This window comes from Mastigoproctus giganteus, chromosome 8 (genome assembly GCF_048544385.1).
Source record: "Mastigoproctus giganteus isolate SK-2022 chromosome 8, ASM4854438v1, whole genome shotgun sequence".
Classification (NCBI taxonomy): domain Eukaryota; kingdom Metazoa; phylum Arthropoda; class Arachnida; order Uropygi; family Thelyphonidae; genus Mastigoproctus; species Mastigoproctus giganteus.
In genome coordinates, this window is record NC_143582.1 from 68,318,941 (window position 1) to 68,342,227 (window position 23,287).

The 23,287-nt window shown below is 36.8% G+C and overlaps 1 protein-coding gene across 3 annotated transcripts in view; it reads right to left on the reverse strand.

Moving 5' to 3' along the window:
* LOC150081598 (tyrosine kinase receptor Cad96Ca-like) overlaps positions 1–23,287 on the reverse strand; it is a 222,436-nt gene that overhangs the window by 80,185 nt on the left and 118,964 nt on the right. For 2 of the 3 annotated variants that reach the window (XM_090379460.1, XM_090379462.1), the window contains 2 exons: positions 14,441–14,575; positions 1,150–1,303 (listed from right to left, as the gene is read on the reverse strand). In XM_090379460.1, coding sequence (XP_090235586.1) covers positions 1,150–1,303; positions 14,441–14,575 — 289 coding nt within the window. The remainder of the gene's footprint in view (positions 1–1,149; positions 1,304–14,440; positions 14,576–23,287) is intronic. The other variant, XM_090379461.1, reaches the window with a different exon arrangement.

Below are 23,287 nucleotides of genomic sequence, written 5' to 3' on the forward strand. Positions count from 1 at the left end.
AACTTGATCCTTATCTTTACCTAAATAAATTAAACTGCATTGCAACTACCTTGTCCATACTGTATTAGAATGTGCTAATTTCATTTTCGTTGCTTTTTGGCCTATCATCACTTTTCTTCTACTAATATGGAGAAGTATAGAAAAGCAGTTCCTGATACATGATCAGGTGTAGTCCTCTGATGAAATACCTGATCATGTATCAATATTTATTTATTTCAGCTGACATCAGATCAAGATATTTGCCTTACCTATATTTGACCATTTCTAAATATGTTTCCCCCCCATATCTGATGACAGCTATAACACTATTTTATTTCCTTTTTTTATTTTATTAGTATTTTGATGTACTAATTTTACTTTACAGTTCTCCCACTTTCTATTGGCTTGGTAATTCAGCCCATAACTCTATTAATTCATCTTAACCTTTAGGGCAGAGGTTCCCAAACTTTCTCGGTTCACAGTGCCCTTAGTGTCCCAGTAATGTTTTCACGGTGCCCTTTGGCTAAAAGAAATACCTAATACAGTAGTTTTCAACTTTTTAATAATCCGATTGTGTGTGTGTTAAAAAAATGTTATATGATTGTTATTATAATACATGTAATAATAAATTATAAACAAAATTACAATTCATAATACAAATTATACATACTTATATAATAATTTATTCTTTATATAGAGGTACTAAATAAAGATCAATTATAGATCACCACAAAATTAAAAAGATATGGTACAATGGATACCGTACACCTTTTTATAATGAAATAGACATATAAATTTAAAAAAAAAAAGTTTAAGTAACTTAAACCCAAATTACATGGCACCCCCAGAATGTTTTTGCAGCACCCCAGTTGAAAAGCACTGTTTAGGATATTAAACATTCTTTCATCTTTCACAAGTCTACTACCTTCTTTTTCTACACCCTTCTAGTTACTGGCACTTTGTGTAACTTTCACATCCATTTATGCATACTTTATTTAATATATTAATACAAACTTTTATTTTTATATATATATATATATATATATTTTTTTTTTTTTTTTTTTAATTTGCAAAGAGTCCAATTTTTTGCATTACTTGGTCATTCTAATAATAACGACATCCCCCCCCACACACACACTGAAAAATACAATAAGAAATGGGCCACCTTACCCTTGAGCGTTTTAACTGCTACAGTACTACTTCCATCAATATTTCCAATACTGTTTGCTTCACATTTCCACACTTGGCCAAAGCATCCTTCACCCAGAATACCAAGGAAGTGAAGGCGATGACGTGGAAATTCCCACTTCCGATCATCTAATATCTGGAATGAAAATAAGATGTACGCACACTCAGCTTGCCTGCTTGCTTATAATAACTACTGTATAAGATTTAAAAGAATAATAATGAAATAAAAAAAAAACAACTCTGCTAATACAATTATAAGTTGCTTGAGAGCAGATTATATATTATAACTGTATTAGCAGAGTTTTTGCCATGTAAAATGCATTCTTGGAGAAAGTATTTATTTGAAGAAATTCTTGAAGAAAGTATTTGGGTGGTCTTATTTTACACAAGAGAAATTAGTTTAAGTGTTCAGCCAAAATTCTGTAGAAGGCAAGAAAGTTCTGCCAAGCATTATATATACAGACATCCAACTTTTCTGGTTCTGCTATTTACCTTCATAAGAAGGTAAATAATATCAGAGCAGTAACTACCAATGGCATTTTCTTCAGGATTTTAATTTTTTATAAATTTTTACTATAATTTTTATTATTTCTCGCAAATATAGGTATACACTACGTTTCAGCGACACATACACACAAGCGTGCACGCACCCCATCAAGCAGGTCTGCTCACGTTCAGTAACGTATTGGCAAAACCATGCAAAAAAAGCAAGCTTACAACAGCATCAGCAAAAAAATAATAATAAATAAATAAAATTTATATTTACTTCACTTGTCCAGCCTTTCTAATAATGTACCTTTTTTTTTTTTTTTTTAATTTATTCATGCTACCTGCTTCCACTATACTAAGTAGAAATTTATTCCAGAAACTGGTTATTCACTGGCTGAAGGCAAATTTTCATGTACATTTATTCTGTAACCATCCTTTATTTCAAATTAAATTTATGTTCCCTTATGTGTGTCTTCTCAGAATGAGAAACGACACCATCAGCATTTTAACTTGACCAACAGCAGTCAGGGCAAGAAAGACATGACTTTACAGGTTACCTTTCAAAATCTGTTACACATTAATTAATGATTTAAAAAAATTTGAAAGGAACTAACACCAAATCCTCCATGACATGAGAAGTAGTGGCCATTTATAATTACTATATCATACCTCCTTCCATAGTAAAAACCTGTCCCAATACCACACTGCTCCTACATATGCAACAATTATTCATGTGAAACAGTATCAAAAACTTAATTGACAAAGTATGTGCTGTAAAAAAAAATAATAAATAAATATATACTCTGCATCCAAGTACCTTGTTGACATCACAATAGCTATTCAAATTCATCACTCATGATATCCCCATAAAAAAGTATGCTGAAATTGCCTTATAGCTCCTTACATCTTTAACTTTATTCCATTATTTTTCCTGGCATAGAAGTAAAAACTCATGTAAATACTCACTATACCCATTGAATTACCCATCAATAGAGGAAACATTTGCACATCTCCAATCTATAGGGACTTATGCTGAATGAAAGTATGTTATTATTAAACCCAAAAGTTGGAATATCTCTTTTGCTGCTTTTAAATTTAAACTGGATAGATTACAACAGCCCAAAGTTCCCTTGCTTACTTTTTTTTTAGCTGCAAAAATCTCTTTTAGCTTCCTTTCAGTTATCATAGTTTCATTCGTCAATGTGCCATTGTCTAACACCAAAAATTAAATAACAAATATAACCAACTGAACCAATCCCCTTTAACTATGACCAACCTTAACTGAAAACTTTACTATGGTGCTCCCATTATAACTATCTTATTACAAGTTCCATTTTCTAAATCTTTCTCAAAATTGCATACAGCCTAGTTGAGAGTGAATCAAGTTTTCCTTTAATTGAAGTCACAGCACAGTTTCAAATTAAACAAATATTTGTCTCAACATTTCTGTATTCAGTAATTTGTTTCAAAGTGTCTATGTCTATATTAACAGGTAACTGTTCATGCAACAAGAAAAGCAATAGCTCAAAGCAGTATGTACAAACTCCTTTTCAAACAATTGTTCCAACCTCTATTACCATTAGAGTTAAACAGGATTCTAGCCAAAACATTTATGTATTGTGTTTGAGCCAACTCACTTGAGTTGCAAATTGCCCAAACAGAAACTAAATGCCTTAGGCTGTTGAATGGATTGAATCTTTCTTAAAAGCTTTATACAAAGTATCAAAGAAATCAACTTTCTTACAGTTGTCACCAATGTTGTTCCATCAATGCGCCTAATCAAGTATTCTATGGCACTTAACCAAGCAATTATTTGCATTCAACTTAATTCTGATACTCAGCCTTCATTAATAAACAAGCATGTTTTATAAAGGTAAATACATTAACTTTGCATTAATTTTAAAACAACAGAATTCACTGATTCAACAGTAATTCTGTTCATTCTTAGGCATTAAATTTCCACTTATTTCTTTTTAACTCTCTGGCTAATATAATCTTTCTACTATTAACACATGTTGGAATTGGAAATTAAGTATATGTTAGTCACTTGTCTGTATCAGATTATTATTACTAGCCATATAGTGCAAGGAAGACCCAGGCTTATTCTGCACCAGCTTAAAAAAAAAAAAAAAAAAAAAACTTTCTGAGAGAGAGAGAGCAAGTGTGTGTGTGTGTGTGTGTGTGTGTGTGTGTGTGTGTGTGTGTGTGTGTGTGTGTCAGAAGTAAAAGGGAATCACCAAGAAGAGAAGAATGATGATATCTAGCTCAGGACATGGGTGTAACAAGCTCATACTCACCAGGTGAGCCCCTGAGTAGATTGGTAACAATGGGCTTCAGACTACCAGAAAATTGATAGAAAGTAGAGCAAGCAAGCTAATCATTACCATGAAATTATATTAAGAAACAATCCATCCATATATCTTCCTTGTCATCTTTTTATTTCTTGAAGTCAACAGTTCCTTCTGATATCAAACAACACACATAAATAAAAATTATTATAGATTTAAAGATAATTATGTAAATAAAAATGTGACATTAAATTTTATTACAATTGAATCACTACTCCAAAGCAGAATTACAGTATATTTCTGGTATCCTCACCTCTAAAGTGTAATCACTTGGCCTTCACTAGTAAGATGTTGTGCCCCAAATATGGCATTTTAACTAGCTTTTTTTTATTATTATTATTATTATTATTAAAAATTGTGTTCCTGCTGTTTTCAACAGTGAAAAACTTATTTGAAAAAATAAGTTTTTCAATCTTTTTGAAACCAAAAAGATGAATACTGATCATAACAGGAGCTAATAATCTTTCATTAGAAGTCAGTTTGAGTACAACATTCCAAAATCTACTTCAGCTGTTGAAACGGACGTTCGGAGCTGTACATGTGTATATACAGTGCAACCTCAACATACCATGCCCCTTCATACCACGGTATCGGATACACCACAGGTATGTTCCCAAAAACGAATTATAAAAAAAAAAAAAAAAAAAGTGTTCAAATAACTAGCAATTTCATACTGTTATGAATTCTGTGCTAACTACCAACTGAAAATATATCCTTGGCCTCTTCATGGACTTCAAAGGGGCACTACAAGAGACCTTATAGTGGCAGAGCATCCTGGCAAGGTTCTGGGAGGCCAGGGTTTCTGCCCCTTTATATAGGCTTATTTCTGATTACTTCAATGATAGAAATATAACAGTGTCTTCAGACTTCTGCTCGGTCTCTAGGCCAGTTATCAAAGGCTGTCCTCGAGGATTCGTACTTGGACCAATTTGTTGGAACACAGTCCTTGATGGGTGGCTTGAGGTTAGACATGAGAAAGTAATAAAAATTGCTTATGCAGATGACCTAGTGGTATTAGTATTTGGGGAATCCAAGTTAGAGTTAGAGGAGAGAGCTAATGAAATTTTATGTAACCTAAACTGTTGGTGGCTGACCTACAAATTAGAAATTTCTACATCAAAGACTAAATAAATGTTAATGAAAGAATAATTAAGCCTGAATAGACCACGTACTGTTAGACTAAATGATAATGCAATCCAAATTGTAACATAAATATTTAGGAATCATGATGGATGACCATCTTCATTTTATAGCACACGCTAAATATGGAAGAAAAGTAACGCCAAGAGAGAAAGAGAAAACCAAGTTTCTTAGATGCAGAAGAAGCAATATTGGTAATGTGCTTGTGCCAAGAGAGATTAGAAGTCAGGGTAATCCCCAAAAGAAATATCATTTTGCCTAGATATCGGAGTGTCACTAAAGATAAGCATAGGAGCAGAAGAATCCTTTTTGCAAGTTATAAGACAAGACTGAGTTTTAGAAGGGTTGAAATCAACTAAGTTGTCTTTGTCCCACTGGAGAATTACCTGAAGATCGGCATTTAAGGAATTGGTAGCAGATTTTCGAGAAGTTAAAGCTGATTGAGCAGGACAAGGTTTCTCAAAATGGAAAGTGGAATGCAGTGTGCTATCATCGGCAAAACTATGGATAGGATTTCCAGATAATGGAAGAAGGTCATTGATATACAAGAGGAAAAGAGTGTGGAAAAGAACTGAACCTTGGGGGACACCGGCATTAGTGGAGAAGTTAGAAGACAGAGAGCCATCCTACCATCACCCTCAGTGAGCGATCAGAGAGAAAACTGGATAACCAATTACTAAAAACAGTTGGCAAACCATAAGATGGAAGCTTGCTTAAAAGACTTATACCAAACACAATCAAAGGCCTTTGAGATGTCAAGAGCAACTACTTGTGTTTCACCGAACCTTTCCATTGAATTAGTCCAGAATATCACCAGTGGATCAACACTGACGGAATTCATACTGGCAATCGTTGATCAGACAGAAGGTTTCTAGGTAGTTTAAGAGTTGGCGGTTAATTGATTTCTCCATTACTTTAGAAAGAGTAGAAGTAATTGCAATGGGACAATAACTGGATGGGAGGGATTTGTCACCCTTTTTAGGAACAGGCTGGATATGAGCAAATTTTCAAGCAGAAGGAAAAACACCTTTGGAATAAGAAAGTGAAAAAAGGCGGCAAAAATAGGAGTAAGTTCAGGAGCACAGGTTTTGAGAACAAGTGAAGAAATACCATCAGGACCGGGAGCTTTCTTAGCATCAAGATTCGTCAAAATCCTTCTGTCATCCTTTTGACAGAAGACCACAGGAGGCATTGAATGGAGTGTGTTGGGAATAGTGGGAGGTGTTTTACCAAGATCATTAATACATGAGTTGGAAGAAAAATGGGATGCTAGCAGGTCAGCTTTATCCTTGGCTGAAGTGACAACAGAACCATCTGGTTTGGACAGAGGTGGGAGCAGAGATGGGCGGAGAAAATTAAGAGCAGAGAAGTTGAGGGCCAATAGCTTTGGAAAGAGACCAGAATGCTCGGCTACTATTAGGGCAAGAAGCAAGTTTTCTACTCTTAGCATGTTCAAACTCTAGTTTGGACTGATTAATAACTGCTTTACAATTGTTGCGAGCTTTGGTGTAGGCAGAAAATGAAACTGAAGAATTAGAAACAAGCCAATTACGATATGCAACATTCTTCTCTTGAACAGCCTTAGCACATTTATTGGAAAACCAAGGTTTAGATAAAGGACAAGATTTTAAAGTGGAGTGTGGGATAAAGGATTCCATTCCTGCAAGAATAATTTCACTGGCACGATCTGAGCAAACGTTGACATCAGAAGTTTTGAAACAGTAATCTGACCAAGGAAAAGAAGAAAAGAAGTCTCGCAGGTCATCCCATTTTGCATTCTTGTAATGCCAAACAACACGAAGTTGGGAATAGCCAAGCGATAAAGGTTCCGTTGGAGAAGAGAGAATCACCAAGTTGTGTTCTGAAGTGCCTAAAGGACCTCTCACTTCGACCGTGTACTTAGAAGGGTTGTTTGTGAGAAAAAGATCAAGCGTATTGGCTGTATGATTAGGATTGTCCGGTACCCTTGTAGGTAAATGAACAATCTGTGCTAGGTCATTAGTAATTGCAAAAGCCTCAGCATCTCGACCAGCTGGGTCGGTGTGACTAGAAAACAGAAGCCAGCTGGAGTTGTGAACATTAAAATCACCAAGGAAAATTACCTCACTGTTAGGAAAGTTGGACTGGAGAAAGTTAAGTTGCAAAGAGAGGAAGTCAAAGAGCTCCAAGTAATTAGTGGAGTTGGGAGAATGGTAGACACAACAGATGAATACACAACACAATGAGGTAGAGAGATTTAAAGCCAGAGAAGGTCAAAGAGAGGAGATTCCAAATTGCCAAGTCTCTGACAAGGAATATCAGAACAGACATATGCACAAGTACCACCTCTGAGGTAAAAGGAATCATACAGCAAATAATTTGGGCATCTGAGGTGAGCAGTAGTTGAATCAATTGATAACTGAGATTCTGTCAGAAAAAGTACATGGGGTTTGGCAGACCAAGTGGAAATGGACATCATTGAGATTAGAATTGAGACCACGTATATTTGTGAAATGAATTAGGAATTGCTTCGGAGGTTTAGATCTTTTAGCAGATAAGCTTGCTCTATTAGTTTGACAATTCGTGGTGTACTCATATCTACTGTACTCATATCTACTGTACATTCTACTACAGAATTTTCAAGAAGGCAAATTAGATATTATATTCACTTTAATATATTCAGTAGCAGAGTAATTTTTGTAAACAATAGGACTAGTCAGAGACTAATCACCGTAGACGTGTCCAGTTTCTCCCCTCTGATGCAATAAAAGAGATGCGGATATCATGTTTTAAGGGCACAAAGTAATGCAGTGCAGTATAGAGTCAGTTTGGTGTGACATAAGCATTGGGAGATCAAAATTGAGTAGGAGTGTGCTGTAGGCCTAATGACTCTGATGAGTATAATAAGAAACTGTACAGGGAAATAGAGTGGGCCAGTAAATCAGAGAGCCTTATAATGGGGTATTTTAATTTCCCAGATATTGACTGGAATTTGTGGGTTGGTCACTCACACACTAGCAAGGCTTTTGTGGATTTATTGGATGATTGTTTTCTAAATCAGCATGTTCGGGAGGCAATTAGAGGGATCAATACTCTTGATTTGATTATCAGTAGTGATTCTTCATGCATTAAGAATCTGCAGTTACAGGAACCACTAGGTGGCAGTGATCACAGTGTGCTGACATGGGATTTACTCAAGGAGGTAACTACCATCAGGGGTAAAGGGAAGGGTTATTGCTTTCGTAAAGGCGACCACGATAGTCTGAGACAGTATTTAAATTCTATACAGTGGGACCAATTAATGATGTTACCAACAGCAAACTCAAAATGGGAAGCATTCAAAGAACTTATTTTGGAAGCTACTAGGCTTTACATACCAACTAAGAAATATTGTTCAAGGTTCAGGCCTAAATGGATGTCAGATGAACTAATGAGACATATGGCAGAGAAGAAAAGTGCATGGGACACATATAAATTAACATGTTACACAGAAGCCTATGGTAGATATAAGTTGATCTGTAACCAAGTAGGTTAGGCAGGCGAAGGCAGATTACGAGAAATCTTCGGCAAGGGATACAAAGAAAAACAGCAAGAAGTTCTTTGCTTATGGTTTTTTTTTTTTTTTTTTTAGGAGCATTAGCAACTAAGGCCATATTGCTCCGGGGATATGCGGTGGTCATTTCCTGACCTTTCCGCATCTTCCGTATTTGGTGGACACGGGCTCGAACCCCGGTCTAATCAAGAAGCATGTGCTATGCACTGCTGCTCCTGCCCACCTGGCTACGGAGGTGCCCTTTGCTTATGTAAACTCTAGAAGGAAGGGGATGAATCAGATTGGTCCACTTGATATCGATGGTTCAACTGTTCATGATCCTGCTCAGGTAGCTAACAAACTAAATGAATATTCTGCATCTACATTCACACATGAGGAGTTATTCAGGAAGGGGAATGCTATAGATGAAGTAAACACTGGCAGTGAGCTAGATGATCTCGTAATAACTGAGAGTAAAGTGGAGGAGAAATTGTTGAAGATAAATACAAGAAAGGCACCTGGGGTGGATGGGATCTATCCAGTTATATTAAAGGAGGCAGCAAAGGAAGTAAGCAAACCGTTAGCCATAATTATGAGAGCTTCCTTGGACTCATGGGAGGTACCCACAGACTGGAGATGTGCAGATGTAACCCCAATTCACAAAGAAGGATCAAAAGGCTAACACAAGTAATTATAAACCTGTGAGTTTAACTTCTGTTCCAGGAAAATTAATGGAAGCACTGGTTAAAGAAGCACTGCAGGATCATCTTGACAAGAATTCAATTATAGCTCAGACACAACATGGTTTTCTTAAGGGAAGGTCTTGCCTGACCGATTTGATTCTATAATGTAGTCACAAAAGAATTGGATCCAGGGAATAACTTTGATATTATATATTTGGATGTTGCACATGGAAGACTGCTGCACAAATTGGAGCAGTGTGGCATTGGTGGCAAATTGTTGCTATGGATAAAGGGATGGTTGAGTGGCAGAAGACAGAGTGGTAATTAATGGACACTGCTCATCGTGGACTAATGTTATTAGTGGAGTCCCTCAGGGTTCAGTGTTGGGTCCATTGTTGTTTTCTGTATTTATAAATAATATTGATGATGGTATATCAAGCTTAATGTCCAAGTTTGCAGATGATACAAAGGTTGGCAGGGTTGTTAAGGACGCTGACGCTATGCTGCTGCTGCAACAGGATCTGGAAAGGTTGAGCAGATGGGCTGAGAGGTGGCAAATGAAGTTTAACACTGACAAATGTAAAGTACTACATATGGGAAACAGCAACCCCAGAGCAACGTATCAAGTCTATGGTACTACACTGACAGTGGTAAAGAATGAAAAGGACCTGGGGGTAATTGTGCAGGCAGATATGAAGTTCTCTGAACAGTGCAGACGGGCTGCAAGAGTAGCTCATGGCATCTTATCAATGATATACGGGAATTTTTCTAGCAGGGACAGGGAGGTGATTATACCCTTGTATAAGGCAATGGTCAGGCCGCACCTTGAGTACTGTATACAGGTTTGGAGGCCTCATTTCAAGAAGGATGTAGAGCTGCTGGAACGAGTACAGAGAAGGGCAACAATGTTAGTGAACGGAACGAAGGGTTCCTCTTACGAAGAAAGGCTTAAGTTTTGCAAATTAGTGTCTGGAGCCTACGCACCGGCGAGGTGATCTGATAGAGGTGTACAAAGCCTTGAATGGTTTGAGCATGCTCAATGCTGATGGGATACTGCCTCTTGCTCAGAATAATCACCTGAGAGGGCATAAATTCAGATTGAGGAAAGACAGATGTAGGATAGATGTGCGGAAATTTGCCTTTAGCCAGTGGGTAGTTGGTTGGTGGAACAGACTTCCATCGCTTGTTGTGGAAGTTGATAGCCTAAATAAATTTAAGGCTCAGCTGGACAGGTATTTTGAACGAACGGAGGGGTGAAGTGGAAGGGTTTTTTTGGCTGATGCTGCATAAGCTTGCTTTCTTGCATCATATGCCTCTACTAATGCTAATGCTAAGAGTATTGCAGTGGAATGCTAATTACAAGCACCTACCTCTGGAGGGGATTATGGCTACCATTTGTCACATGCCTTACATTCAGTTGCAATGTAAATTTTTGTAAACAACAGCATGGCATCCTTTCTTTGATTAGAAGTTATGCTCAGAATAGAAAAAACTGCTAAAGGGTTAACCCAGACAAAAATACATATGAACTGACAAAAGATTTATGGTTGTTTGTTGTTTTTGGTTTTTAGGAGCATTAGCAACTAAGGCCATATTGCTCTGGGAATATGTGGTGGTCATTCCCTGACCTTTCTGCATCCTCCGTATTTGGTGGTGACGGGCTTGAACCCCGGTCTAATCAAGAAGCGTGTGCTACACACTACTGCTCCTTTCCACCTGGCTACGTAGGTGCAAAGATTTATGGAGAAATTGCATCACTTCACTTGGCACTATGATAGGCCATATATTTTGGTTTTGATTTGCTTTTCTTAAAACATGGTAAATTCTAGGGAATCAGAAGTAAATAAACAATAAATACATGTATTAATAAATTAGGAGGACTGAAGTAATGGCCACCAAAATAAAATTATACAGTTGAAGAAAAGTTAAAGATTATCAAAAGAGTTAAGAGTGGTAAAACAAAATTCAGTATATTTCAAGAGTGTGGAATTCCAGAAGGAACAGTCAGTCTAAGGTTAAATGAAAGAGGAAGAAAATTTCATTCATTTGAAGACTTTATAGAAAATAAAGTAGGCCTTCAAAGAAAGAAAACTAGTTTGGTGAAAACAGCAATGTGAACCAATGCTTATACGAGTGGTTTCTACAGAAGCATAGTGAAGAAGTACCAAAAAATGGGGAAATTTTGAAAACACGGGCACTTATATTTCATAAGCTATTTGGCGGAGATGACACATTTCAAGATTTTTAAGGGTGGCTTTGGGACTAATTTGATCTGGATGATATCCCAAGACTAATCTGGGATATCATGGGATATCCCAGATTAGTCTTGTAGGCAAATCTGCATCTGGTGACATTACCGCAGCAGAAACATTTCCTGAATTTCTACATAATGTGATTCAAGATGGCTAATTCACAGATAAACAGTTGCATAATTGTGACAAAACAGCACTATACTATAAACTTCTCCCTGTTGCCACCGGATATTAAAAAGGAATCAAACAAAGAGGGCACAAAAACTATTTATACAAAAAATTGCAATAAAAATTGTTAGTGCAAAATAACAAACAAATTACTGTTTGTTATTCTGCACAAACTATAAATTGCAAGCTAAAGCCATTGTGCATCGGTAAAATTCGAAATCCCAGGTGTTTTAAGCACGTCAACATGAAATCTCTACTTGTGATTTATAAAAATAGCTCCAATGCATGGATGACGTTCGATCTTTTTTGCTTCATGGTTTGAAACAGAGTTTGTACAGTCAGTGAGATGTCACTTGCTTTCTGAAAAAAAAACTTGAAAAAAAGGTTATGTCATTGGGTCACTCCCAAATTCATCCTTTGTCTGATGTCCTGAAATCTAGAGATCGAGATCAGAATCATGTTTCTGCCAAACAACATAAATGCACTAATTCAGCCCATGGATCAGGGCATTATTCAAGCCTTCAAAGAATATTATTCTGGCGAGGTACTTGCTGGTATTGTGAACTCGGAAATTCAAATTCTAGAATTTCTGAAAACATCAACACTGAAAGATGTTGCATGCAATATTGGATTAGAATGGGAGAAAGTACACTCTACATCAATTGAAAGCTGCTGCAAAAAGTGCACTGGAAAAGATGAGATTACTAAACTAGCATTTTCAGAACAAGAGGCAAAGGCTGATTGTAATGTACTTGGTGGCAGTCTTGTAGCAAATGATCTGGTTGCTTGGAGGGAGAGGGATGCAGAAACTTTAGTTTCACATTACCTGAATGAAGGAAAAATTACAGACTCTGAACAGTGGGAAGACAACCTACAAACAGGCCAGTGACACAAGAAGTAACTCAGAAGATAACATGGTTGACTTATGTAAGGAAAAAACATCAGAAATTAACAAAGTGCTTGAAAACATTAATGGAATGATGGCATGGTTGGAACATCTGAATGATAGTGAACATCTTAATTTATTGTATCTGACCACTATTAAGAATTATGTGCTGAAAAAAAGTGTCATCAGTTCAGCAAACTAAATTACATAACTAATTCAGAACACACGCATATAATGTAAGTCCATAACAGTATTGTGTATTAGTAGAATGTAAAGGGAATGATATAACCTTTAATAATTTAATGTCCTTTAGTCTATACACTCATAAAACATTGATAAATAAAGTACAGTCAGTCCTTGTATAACACGTGTTTACATTACACGAATTCGATCATACACGATTTATAAATAGGGAAACGATATCTTATATAATACGAACCGAATTCGCTTATGCATGATTCGCCTTTGTGCTTACAAGAAATGGCAGTCGAACTCTGAATGACCCCAACCGAACGCAACATGATAGGAATGAAGAGAAGATTCTGAAAACGTATTTATGTGTTTTATATCAGTAAAGAGGAAACACATTTCACCATAATAACATAAAAACCAACACAATTCCAGCTAACGGTATAATCGCAAATGCTATTAGATCGAGTTTAGCAGAAACACAACTGGAAATTGTTTTAATTGTTTTATGGTAGTAACCCCCAGAAATGTGCTTTAGTAAAATGTGAGTGTTAATAGTGTATCTCTGCTTTTACGGTGTTGTTTATTCAGTTGCTACACGAGCACAGCTTTGTTTGTGTATCAAGCGTGCCTCCTCATTTTGTAATTGTGCTTTATTCCCTAAAAATGAGTAAAATACTTAATGTTTAAAAAGGAAGCGTCCTGGTGAAGACACTGCAGATCTGGAGAGAAAAAGAAAAGCAATATCGATAAACAGAGGCGGACTGAGTCAAAAATTCTTACCCGGGAAAATTTTTAGTGGCCTCATACTATGGTTTATGGCCAAAATCACCGGCCCACCGGGGTTTCCCCGGTAAGGCTTATGGCCACCCGCCCTCTGTCAATTGAGAAAAAATATGAAATTGTGAAACACTTTGAGCGAGATGAAAGACCATGTGATACTGCACATGCTACAGATCTAAATGAGGCAACTCCAAGAATTAGAAAGAATGCAGAGAAAATAAAAACAACTTTCATTTCAACTCAAAGTGTAATTAAAATCCATTAGATTAAGACACAAAGAACTGAAAGGGATGGAACCGCTGTCATCTGTTTGGATAGAAAATCAAACAAAAAACAAGTTTGCTTACGATAGAAGCAAAAGCATTAGCAATATTTTATTACGTAATAGTCGTAATAAAATACTTACGTATTTTATTACGATTATTTATTGTGTTTGGTAATGTTTTGGTTACAAATATGTTCGATCTTGGGTGGTCGGTACCTAACCCTATTTTTCCCATAGGGCCTGTTGTTTATATTGCATGAGGGTTTCTGGGAACACAACTATCGTGCTATACGAGGACTGACTGTATACTGAAGTTGCGTTGTGTTTTTTTTTTTTTTTTTATGTTCAGTAGACAGGGGTTTTTTTTTTTTTTTTTTTTTTTTAGGTCTTTTCAAACAAGAAAAATTTATGATTCTTCATACTGTACATGCTACTAAGATAGTTGTCACCTTAAAAGATGAGATAGAGAAAAATTTAAGTAATCTTGTCTTGAAAATTAACATATCCTTCAAGTATTAAAAGTGAACGTCATTAAGAAACATCAAAATGTCAGGCTTACTCTGCCCGATTCATCAGATGCATATGCAGATGGATGCGTGAGGAATGGCCGTGGAGGACAAGGAATACCAGGGTGATAGCGTACACTTACAGCTTCAGACAATGTACTCTCTCTTCTTTCTTGAAACTTCTTCTGCTAGAAGAAATAAAAGTTCCATTACTTATAAAACTACTTTTCTAATATTCAATTACAAAAATTTGTAACTTAACATTATGATTAAGTGGCATATCAGCAAGATAAATTACCTCTAACGAGCATTTCATTCTAGATTTTTTTACTTTCATTAAACTGGATATCTATGAGCCCTGACAGAACTCCATATGCTAACTTTATAATAAGATGAATCACTTGTGAGTGATAGAATTTTCTACAAGAAAACAAGCAGAAGCATGATTTACTTTGAAAGTAATTAAAAGAACAAAGTTTTCAGGAACCTTATCAATAGACGAATACATTGAAAAAACAAAGTTACAGTGGGTTTTGTGTATCTTCCCTGAGAGCCTCAGTATCCACAGCCCAAACGCTTTGGATCTTTGTCCCCTTGCAGCAAAGGCTACAGCTGCATGCTTGATGGGTTCCCCCATCAATTTCTTCGATGGCAGTAACACTGTTTTACAAGCTCTCATAATAACCCATCTGAATGCTGAACACACAAAGGATCCCCTTTGGCTGTATCATGTCCTACTTTCAGGGGTGTAGCCACGGTAGGGTCAGCAGGTACATCATATCCCTTGTTTTTAAAAATATTAACTTTTATATCTAGAATTCATCATTCTTTACAATTAAATCACAGACAGCATACGTTATCTTTAACAATCATTAACATGCTTGTGCCACTATGTTACAATAATGATACCCACCCCAAAGAGCCTGTAACAACAGTCTCGCTTCCCACATGTGATTTCTCCTGGGTGAAAGGTGAACTGCAGCCATTATGAACACATTGCAGGATGGAAGCCTCCTCAACAATTCATGCTGAGGGAAATGGACCATAATCTACCACACTGGTCCTGTGCGAGTTGGTAGATGAACCATATTTAGTAGTCAGGTACTTGAACCCTGGTCTACTCAAAGAGCATGTGCTACTGCACTCCCACTCCTGACCACTCAGCTACGGGTATCATATTTCTAACTTATTAGCCAAGAGCAAAAAAATATTGCTTTTGCTGCTGGTTATATGCCAATAAAAATAATAACAATACAATAAAACATGGTCAGACATAAATAACGGTGGATTTACAAATTTTAGAAAAATCACAAACTAAAACACGAGAAATCAGAGATTCACAAAGAAGCATTTAAAAAATTGTGTATAGTCAAATTAAGGCTTAAAAACCAAAGTTCTGTTATAAATTTAGTACAACAGGAATAAAGAAAGCAAATTGCAACTAATAGGCATATAGTACGCTCTCTTTTAAATTGTGTGCTTTTTTTTTGACACAGCAATATTTGCACTTAAGAGGACATTATGAACATGGAGGAAAATCTACAAGTGGGGAAAATGAAGGAAATTTCTTAGAACTAGTCATCCAATAAATCTTTTGTGGATTTATTGGATGACTGTTTTCTACAGCAACATGTTCAAGAGGCAACCAGAGGGAATAATACTCTTGATCTGATTATCAGCAGTGATTATTCATGCATTAAGAATTTGCAGATAAAGGAACCACTGGGTAACAGTGACCACAATGTACTGATGTGGGAATTACTTAAAGGTTTGTTATTGTTGTTGTTATTTGGTTTTTAGGAGCATTAGCAACTAAGGCCATATTGCTCCGGGGATATGCGGTGGTCATTCCCTGACCTTTCCGCATCCTCCATATTTGGTGGTCATGGGCTCGAACCCCAGTCTAATCAAGAAGCGTGTGTACGCACAGCTGCTCCTGCTAACCTGGCTATGGAGGCGCTTTGGCAAAAGATGCAAAGAAAAACAGCAAAGAGTTCTTTATTTATGTAAACTCTAGAAGGAAAGGGATGAATCAGATTGGACCACTTAACATAGATGGGTTGACTATAGATAATCATGCTCAGGAATTGAATGAGTATTTTGCATCAACATTCACACATGAAGAGTTATTCAATGAGGGGAGTGCCAGAAGTTTATCAAACTCTAACAGGAAGCTAAGTGATTTTGTAATAACTGAGAGCAAAGTGGAGGAGAAATTGTTGAAGTTAAACATAAAAAAGGCACCTGTGGCAGACAGGATCTATCCAGTTATATTAAAGGAGGCAGCACAGGAAGTAAGCAAACCCTTAGCCATAATTTTGAGAGCTTCCTTGACCTCAGGAGAGGTCCCCACTAAGGGGAGGTGTACAAATGTATCACCAATTCACAAAAGGGGTTCAAAAGGTGACACGGGTAACTATAGACCTGTTAGTTTCTAGTGAAAATAATGGATCACTGGTTAAAGAAGCATTGCAGGATCATCTATACAAGTCTGCAGTAATAGTTAAGACACAGCATGAGTTTGTTAAAAGGAGGTTTTGTCTGATCAATTTGATTGGATACTATGTGGTCACTAAGGAACTGAATGCCAAAAATAATTTTGATATCATATACTTGGATTTCAGGAAAGCTTTTGACACTGTTGTACATGGAAGACTGCTGTACAAATTGGAGAGGTATGGCATTAAGGGTAAGTTGCTACAATGGATAAAGGGATGGTTGAGTGGGATACGACAGAGAGTGGTAATCAATGGACACTGCTCTCCGTGGACTAATGTTATTAATGGAGTTCCCCAGGGTTCGGTGTTGGGCCCATTGTTGTTTTGTATATTTATCAATGATATTGATGAAGGTATATCAGGTTTAATGTCCAAGTTTGCAGATGATACAAAAGTAGGCAGAGTTGTTAATGACAGTAAAGACAATATGCTACTCCAACTAGATCTAGATAAGCTCGGCAAATGAGCTGAAAAGTGGCAACTGAAGTTTAACATTGACAAATGCAAAGTACTGCATACGGATAACAATAACCGAAGAGAAACTACCCAACAGTGTGGTACTACACTCAGGGAAGTGGAACGTGAAAAAGACCTGGGGGTAATTGTGCAGTCAAATATGAAGTTCACTGAGCAGTGCAGAGGGGCTGCCAGGGCAGGTCATGGAGTCTTGTCAATGATATATAGGAATTTTGCTAGCAGGGACAGGGAGGTAATTATCCTGCTATACAAGGCCAAACCTAGAGTACTGTGTTTAGGTCTGGAGGCCTCATTTTATTTTAGAAATGATGCAGAGTTGCTAGAACAAGTACAAAGAGCAACAAGATTGGTGAGGGGAACAAAGAGGTACTCTTACCAAGAAAGGCTTAGGTTCTGCAAATTGCAGTGCCTGGAGAATAGGCACCCGTGAGGTGATCTGATTGAGGTGTATAAAGCCTTGAATGGGTTGAGCAAGCTGAATGCTGATGGGATTCTTCCTCTTTCAGCATTAGCAGAGGCATATGATGCAAGAAAGAAAGCTTATGCAGCATTAGCCAAAAAAAAAAAAAAAAAAACACTTCCACTTCACCCTCCGTTCGTTCGAAATACCTGTCCAGCTGAGCCTTAACTTTATTAAGGCTATCAACTTCCACAACAAGGGATGGAAGTCGGTTCCACCAACCAACTACCCACTGGCTAAAGGCAAATTTCCACACATCTATCCTACATCTGTCTTTCCTCAATCTGAATTTATGCCCTCTCAGGTGATTATTCTGAGCAAGAGGAAGAATCCCATCGGCATTGAGCATGAAGGAGGTTTTGTCTGATCAACTTGATTGGATACTATGATGTGGTCACAAAGGAACTGAATGCCAAAAATAATTTAGAAAATTTTGAGTGGTTCCTTTACATTGACAAGACACCATGAGCTACTTTTGCAACTCGTCTGCACTGCTCAGAGAACTTCATGTCTGCCTGCACAATTACCCCCAGGTCCTTTTCATTCTCTACCACTGTCAGTGTAGTACCACAGAGTTGATACGTTGCCCTGGGGTTGCTGTTTTCCATATGTAGTACTTTACATTTGTCAATGTTAAACTTCACCTCTCAGCCCATCTGCTCAACCTTTCCAGATCCTGTTGCAGCAGCATAGCATCAGTAGTGTCCTTAACAACCCTGCCTACCTTTGTATCGTCTGCAAAATTGGACATTAAGCTTGATATACCATCATCAATATTATTTATAAATACAGAAAACAATAATGGACCCAACACTGAACCCTAGGGACTCCACTAATAACATTAGTCCACGATGAGCAGTGTCCATTGATTACCACTGTCTTCTCCCTCCTCAACCACCCCTTTTATCCATAGCAACAATTTGCCTCCAATGCCACACTGCTCCAATTTGTGCAGAAGTCTTCCAGGTGCAACATTACCAAAAGCCTTTCTAAGATCCAAGTATATAATATCAAAGTTATTCCCTGCATCAAGTTCTTTTGTGACTGCATCATAGTATCCAATCAAATTGGTCAGGCAAGACTTTCCCTTAACAAAACCATGCTGTGTCCAAGCTATAACTGAAGTCTTGTCTAGATGATCCTGCAGTGCTTCTTTAACCAGTGCTTCCATTAATTTTTCTGGAAGAGAAGTTAAACTCACAGGTCTATAATTACTTGTCTCCCTCTGATCCTCCTTTGTAAATTGGGGTCACATTTGGACATCTCCAGCCTATGGGTACCTCCCCTGAGTCCAAGGAAGTTCTCACAAGTATGGCTAAGGATTTGCTTACTTCCTTTGCTGCCTCCTTTAATATAACTGAGGTGGATAGATCCTATCCACCCCAGGTGCCTTTCTTGTGTTTATCTTGAACAATTTCTCCTCCACTTTACTCTCAGTTATTACAAGATTATCTAGCTTACTGCCAGAGTTGAATAGACCTCTGTCATTCCCCTCGCTGAATAACTCATGTGTGAATGTCGATGCAAAACATTCATTTAGTTTGTTAGCTACCAGAGCAGGATCATGAACAATTGAACCATCGATATCAAGTGGACCAATCTGATTCAACCAGAGCAGGATCATGAACAATTGAACCATCGATATCAAGTGGACCAATCTGATTCATCCCCTTCCTTCTAGAGTTTACATAAGTAAAGAACTCTTTGCTGTTTTTCTTTGCATCCTCTGCCAAAGATTTCTCGTAATCTGCTTTCGCCTGCCTAACCTCCTTTGTAACTTGGTTACAGATCAACTTATATCTATCGTAGGCTTCTGTGTCACATGTTAATTTATATGTATCCCATGCATTTTTCTTCTCTGCCATATGTCTCATTAGTTCATCTGACATCCATTTAGGCCTAAACCTTGAACAATATTTCTTAGTTTTAACAATATAAATAAAGCCTAGTAGCTTCCAAGATAAGTTCTTTGAATGCTTCTCATTTTGAATTTGCTGTTGGTAACGTCATCAGTTGGTCCCACTGTATAGAATTTAAATACAGTCTCAGACCATCATAGTTGCCTTTACGAAAGCAAAAACCCTTCCCTTTACCCCTGATGGTAGTTACCTCTGAGTAAATCCCACATCAGTACACTGTGATCACTGTCACCTAGTGGTTCCTTTATCTGCATATTCTTAATGCATGAAGAATTACTACTGATAATCAAATCAATTGCTGAACATGCTGATGTAGAAAACAATCATCCAATAAATCCGCAAAAGCCTTGATAGTGTGTGAGTGACCAACCCACAAATTCCAGTCAATATCTGGGATATTAAAATCCCCCATTATAAGACTCTCTGATTTGCTGGCCCACTATTTCCCTGTACAGTGTCTTATTATACTCAGTCATTAGTGCTATAGGCCTAATGACTCTTGCTCAGATTAAGAACCTGAGGGGGACATAGATTCAAATTGAGGAAAGATAGTTGTAGAATAGATGTATAGAAATTTGCCTTTAGCCAGTGGGTAGTTGATGGGTGGAACAGAATTCCATCTTTTGTTGTGGAAGTTAGCTTAAATAAATTTAAGGCTGAGGTGGACAGGCACTTGGAACGAATGGAGGGGTGAAATGAGTTTTTTTTTTTTTTTGGCGGATGCTGCATAAGCTTGCTTTCTTGCATCGTATGCCTCTACTCATGCTAATGCTAACAAAGTAAAATTTCTTGCTCACTATTATGATAAGGATCTTGGAAATCATTTGCAACTGTGTAAATGCAATAAAACATATGTAAGCCCCAAATCCAAAATGATTTCATTTACTCGTTAGAACAAGAAACTTTAACTTCGATCATTGCTAAAGTTAAAAACACGAAATATTACAGTTTAATTGGAGACTCAGTGGTAAATATCTAGATTGGACCAATTTTCTTTTGTTAAGATATATTGGTCCTACAGGTTTGGTTATGGAGTGATTTACAAAATTTGAGGATCTTCCTACTCAGACACTGAGGATTTTTACGGTTTGGTACTGAAATCGTTAAATGATTTAGGCCTTAGATTTAAAAGACTGTAGATGCCAAGGATATGATGGAGCAAAAGTAATGTCAGGCGACGGAATCGATCTTCAAAAACAGATAAAAAACAATGCCAATGGCTGTGTATATTCAGTGTTGTGCGCATAACTTAAATTTAATTCTACTGAAACACGTTTCAGATAATGAAATAAATTGTCTATCAGTGCTTACTGATATTTACAGAAATGATATGATAAATGCAGACAATGTTCTTGCCAAATTTGAAGGTTTTTTTAAGGTTTAACAACATGTCCACCTAAAAAATGTGCAGAATACTCCAGGGGTGCACCCTACACTTTGAGGATCTCTAATCTTTATAGTTTTCTAATCTCTGGTGCTATATGCCACTAAGATACCAGCAGCAGCTGTGCAAACCACAACAAAATCACTATTTGTCACTGAATGTTTCCTGCTCAAATGGGCTAACAATAAGTAAAAGTTTCCCCACATAGTTTAGAACAACAACAATGGCCAAGACTTAACATCATAGAGTTAATACTCAAATTTGAACAGATGCAGATGCTCATTGTTTATTGGTCACAATAAAATGAACAGTAGGAAAAATTTCTTTACCATAATTCTCTGATATGCTCTGCAGGAGATTTCCAAAAGCAGCCTTAAACAACTTCAATATAATTTGCCTTCTTTTGGATTGCAAACTGAACTTGGATATGAGTCAATTCCACTCAATAGTGATCACTTGTACTTTTTAATTTGGTAACACTGAAAAGTGCTCATATGGCTTTTCCCACTACTTCTAACCTCTTCTTTAAATAAACTTGTCAAAGAGTGCCACTGTTCTATAATTGCTCTATCAGACAGCTAATATATACATATGCTTCGAAACCTTTGTACTTCAATGCCATGCATCAACTGGAATTAAATTAATTTAAATCCATCTTTCCTTTTGGCACTTCTTTCTATATAGCAGATGTCCACCAAATATTCATCCACTTCCACAGGAAGGCATGCAACTCCCTTTTCAGCAGACAAATTAATAATGGCCTATTAACTAGAATGGGCCTATTAACCAGGTGCTCAATCTCTTCTTTTAATACCCCTGCTACTTCCATTTTTAGGCCTACTATAACAGGTGCATTATCAACCATAACTGCCAAACAGTTTTTTTTGAAGGAATTCCACACATTTTCAGATGATATACAATATTATGCCCTTAGAAAAAGCTGCTTTCAATTTGACTTTCAATTTTATTTTTAAATGAAAAGTCACTACAACAGGATGTAGTTTTGAATCACTCTGATAACTGCCATCTGTTGCAATTGAAAAACTTTCCATTTCTCAATGCCATCGTTACCTCTCTTTTCCCCATCAGTATAATTTCATTAAAAACGCCCATTTTGTTCTTTAACAACTTTTTTTTTTTTTTTTTTTTTTAAATATTTCACTATCAGGAAACATTTCTGAACAACATGCCTGCATGATTAACACAGAGGACGAGTGTGTTCTATGACAAAATATGAAAATAAACATTCAAATATGACATCACCATAAAATGCTACATCTATTTTTGCAGTTCTTTCTAAACACTGCCTACTCTCCCAATGCTTATTTTTTTTGCAAATGTTTAATTACATTTGAACATTTCCCATGGCTTGAAATTAAAATATCACATCTGCATATAGTGCAAGGCAAATATATAAATTTTCTTAGATTTTACAATACATGGATAACCTTGAATTTATGTTTTCTGAAATTTTACATCATATTCCTTGGCTTCTTACCACAAGAAGTAGTTAGCTTCACACCATACAAGTACAATAAAGTGATCTCATGTTACAGAGAACAATGACAGAATGAGCCAAAATTATGTAGACACTTTAACAATCTATAATCTGAATTACATGACTGATTTGTATTATTTCATTTTTAGATTGGCTGAAACCCATAGAAATGAGGGAGAACATGCCAATTAAGTGCTAATGAGAGAAAAGCAATTCTTATATGGTGCTGAAATTTGAAAATGTCAGAGATTAAGCATTCACGAGAAAGATAATATGGAACAAGGGCACCTACTCATCTGACAATAGCCTGTCTGAATGATAAAAGTAGGGATCATGGAACTGTGCACAATACCAATAAGACAAGCAGTAAGGAGTTAAAGGACATCTTAGAATTATCAAAACTTTTGAAACTGTTGTGAATGTATTTGAACATTCCTCCACAGAAGTCAACAAGACTGTATTCAAGAATTGCAAATGAGTCAATTGAGCATTGTAAGAATCTAAATGACATAAATTTGAAGTCTTTTAGAATTTGACTGCTGCATGCAATACAGGAAGATGGTCCACATCAACAAACAATTTTATGAGAGGTATTGTCACAAAAATGGTGGAATCTAAACTTTTGAGTATGCAGTTGTATGATCAGATGAAGCCATGTTCAAAA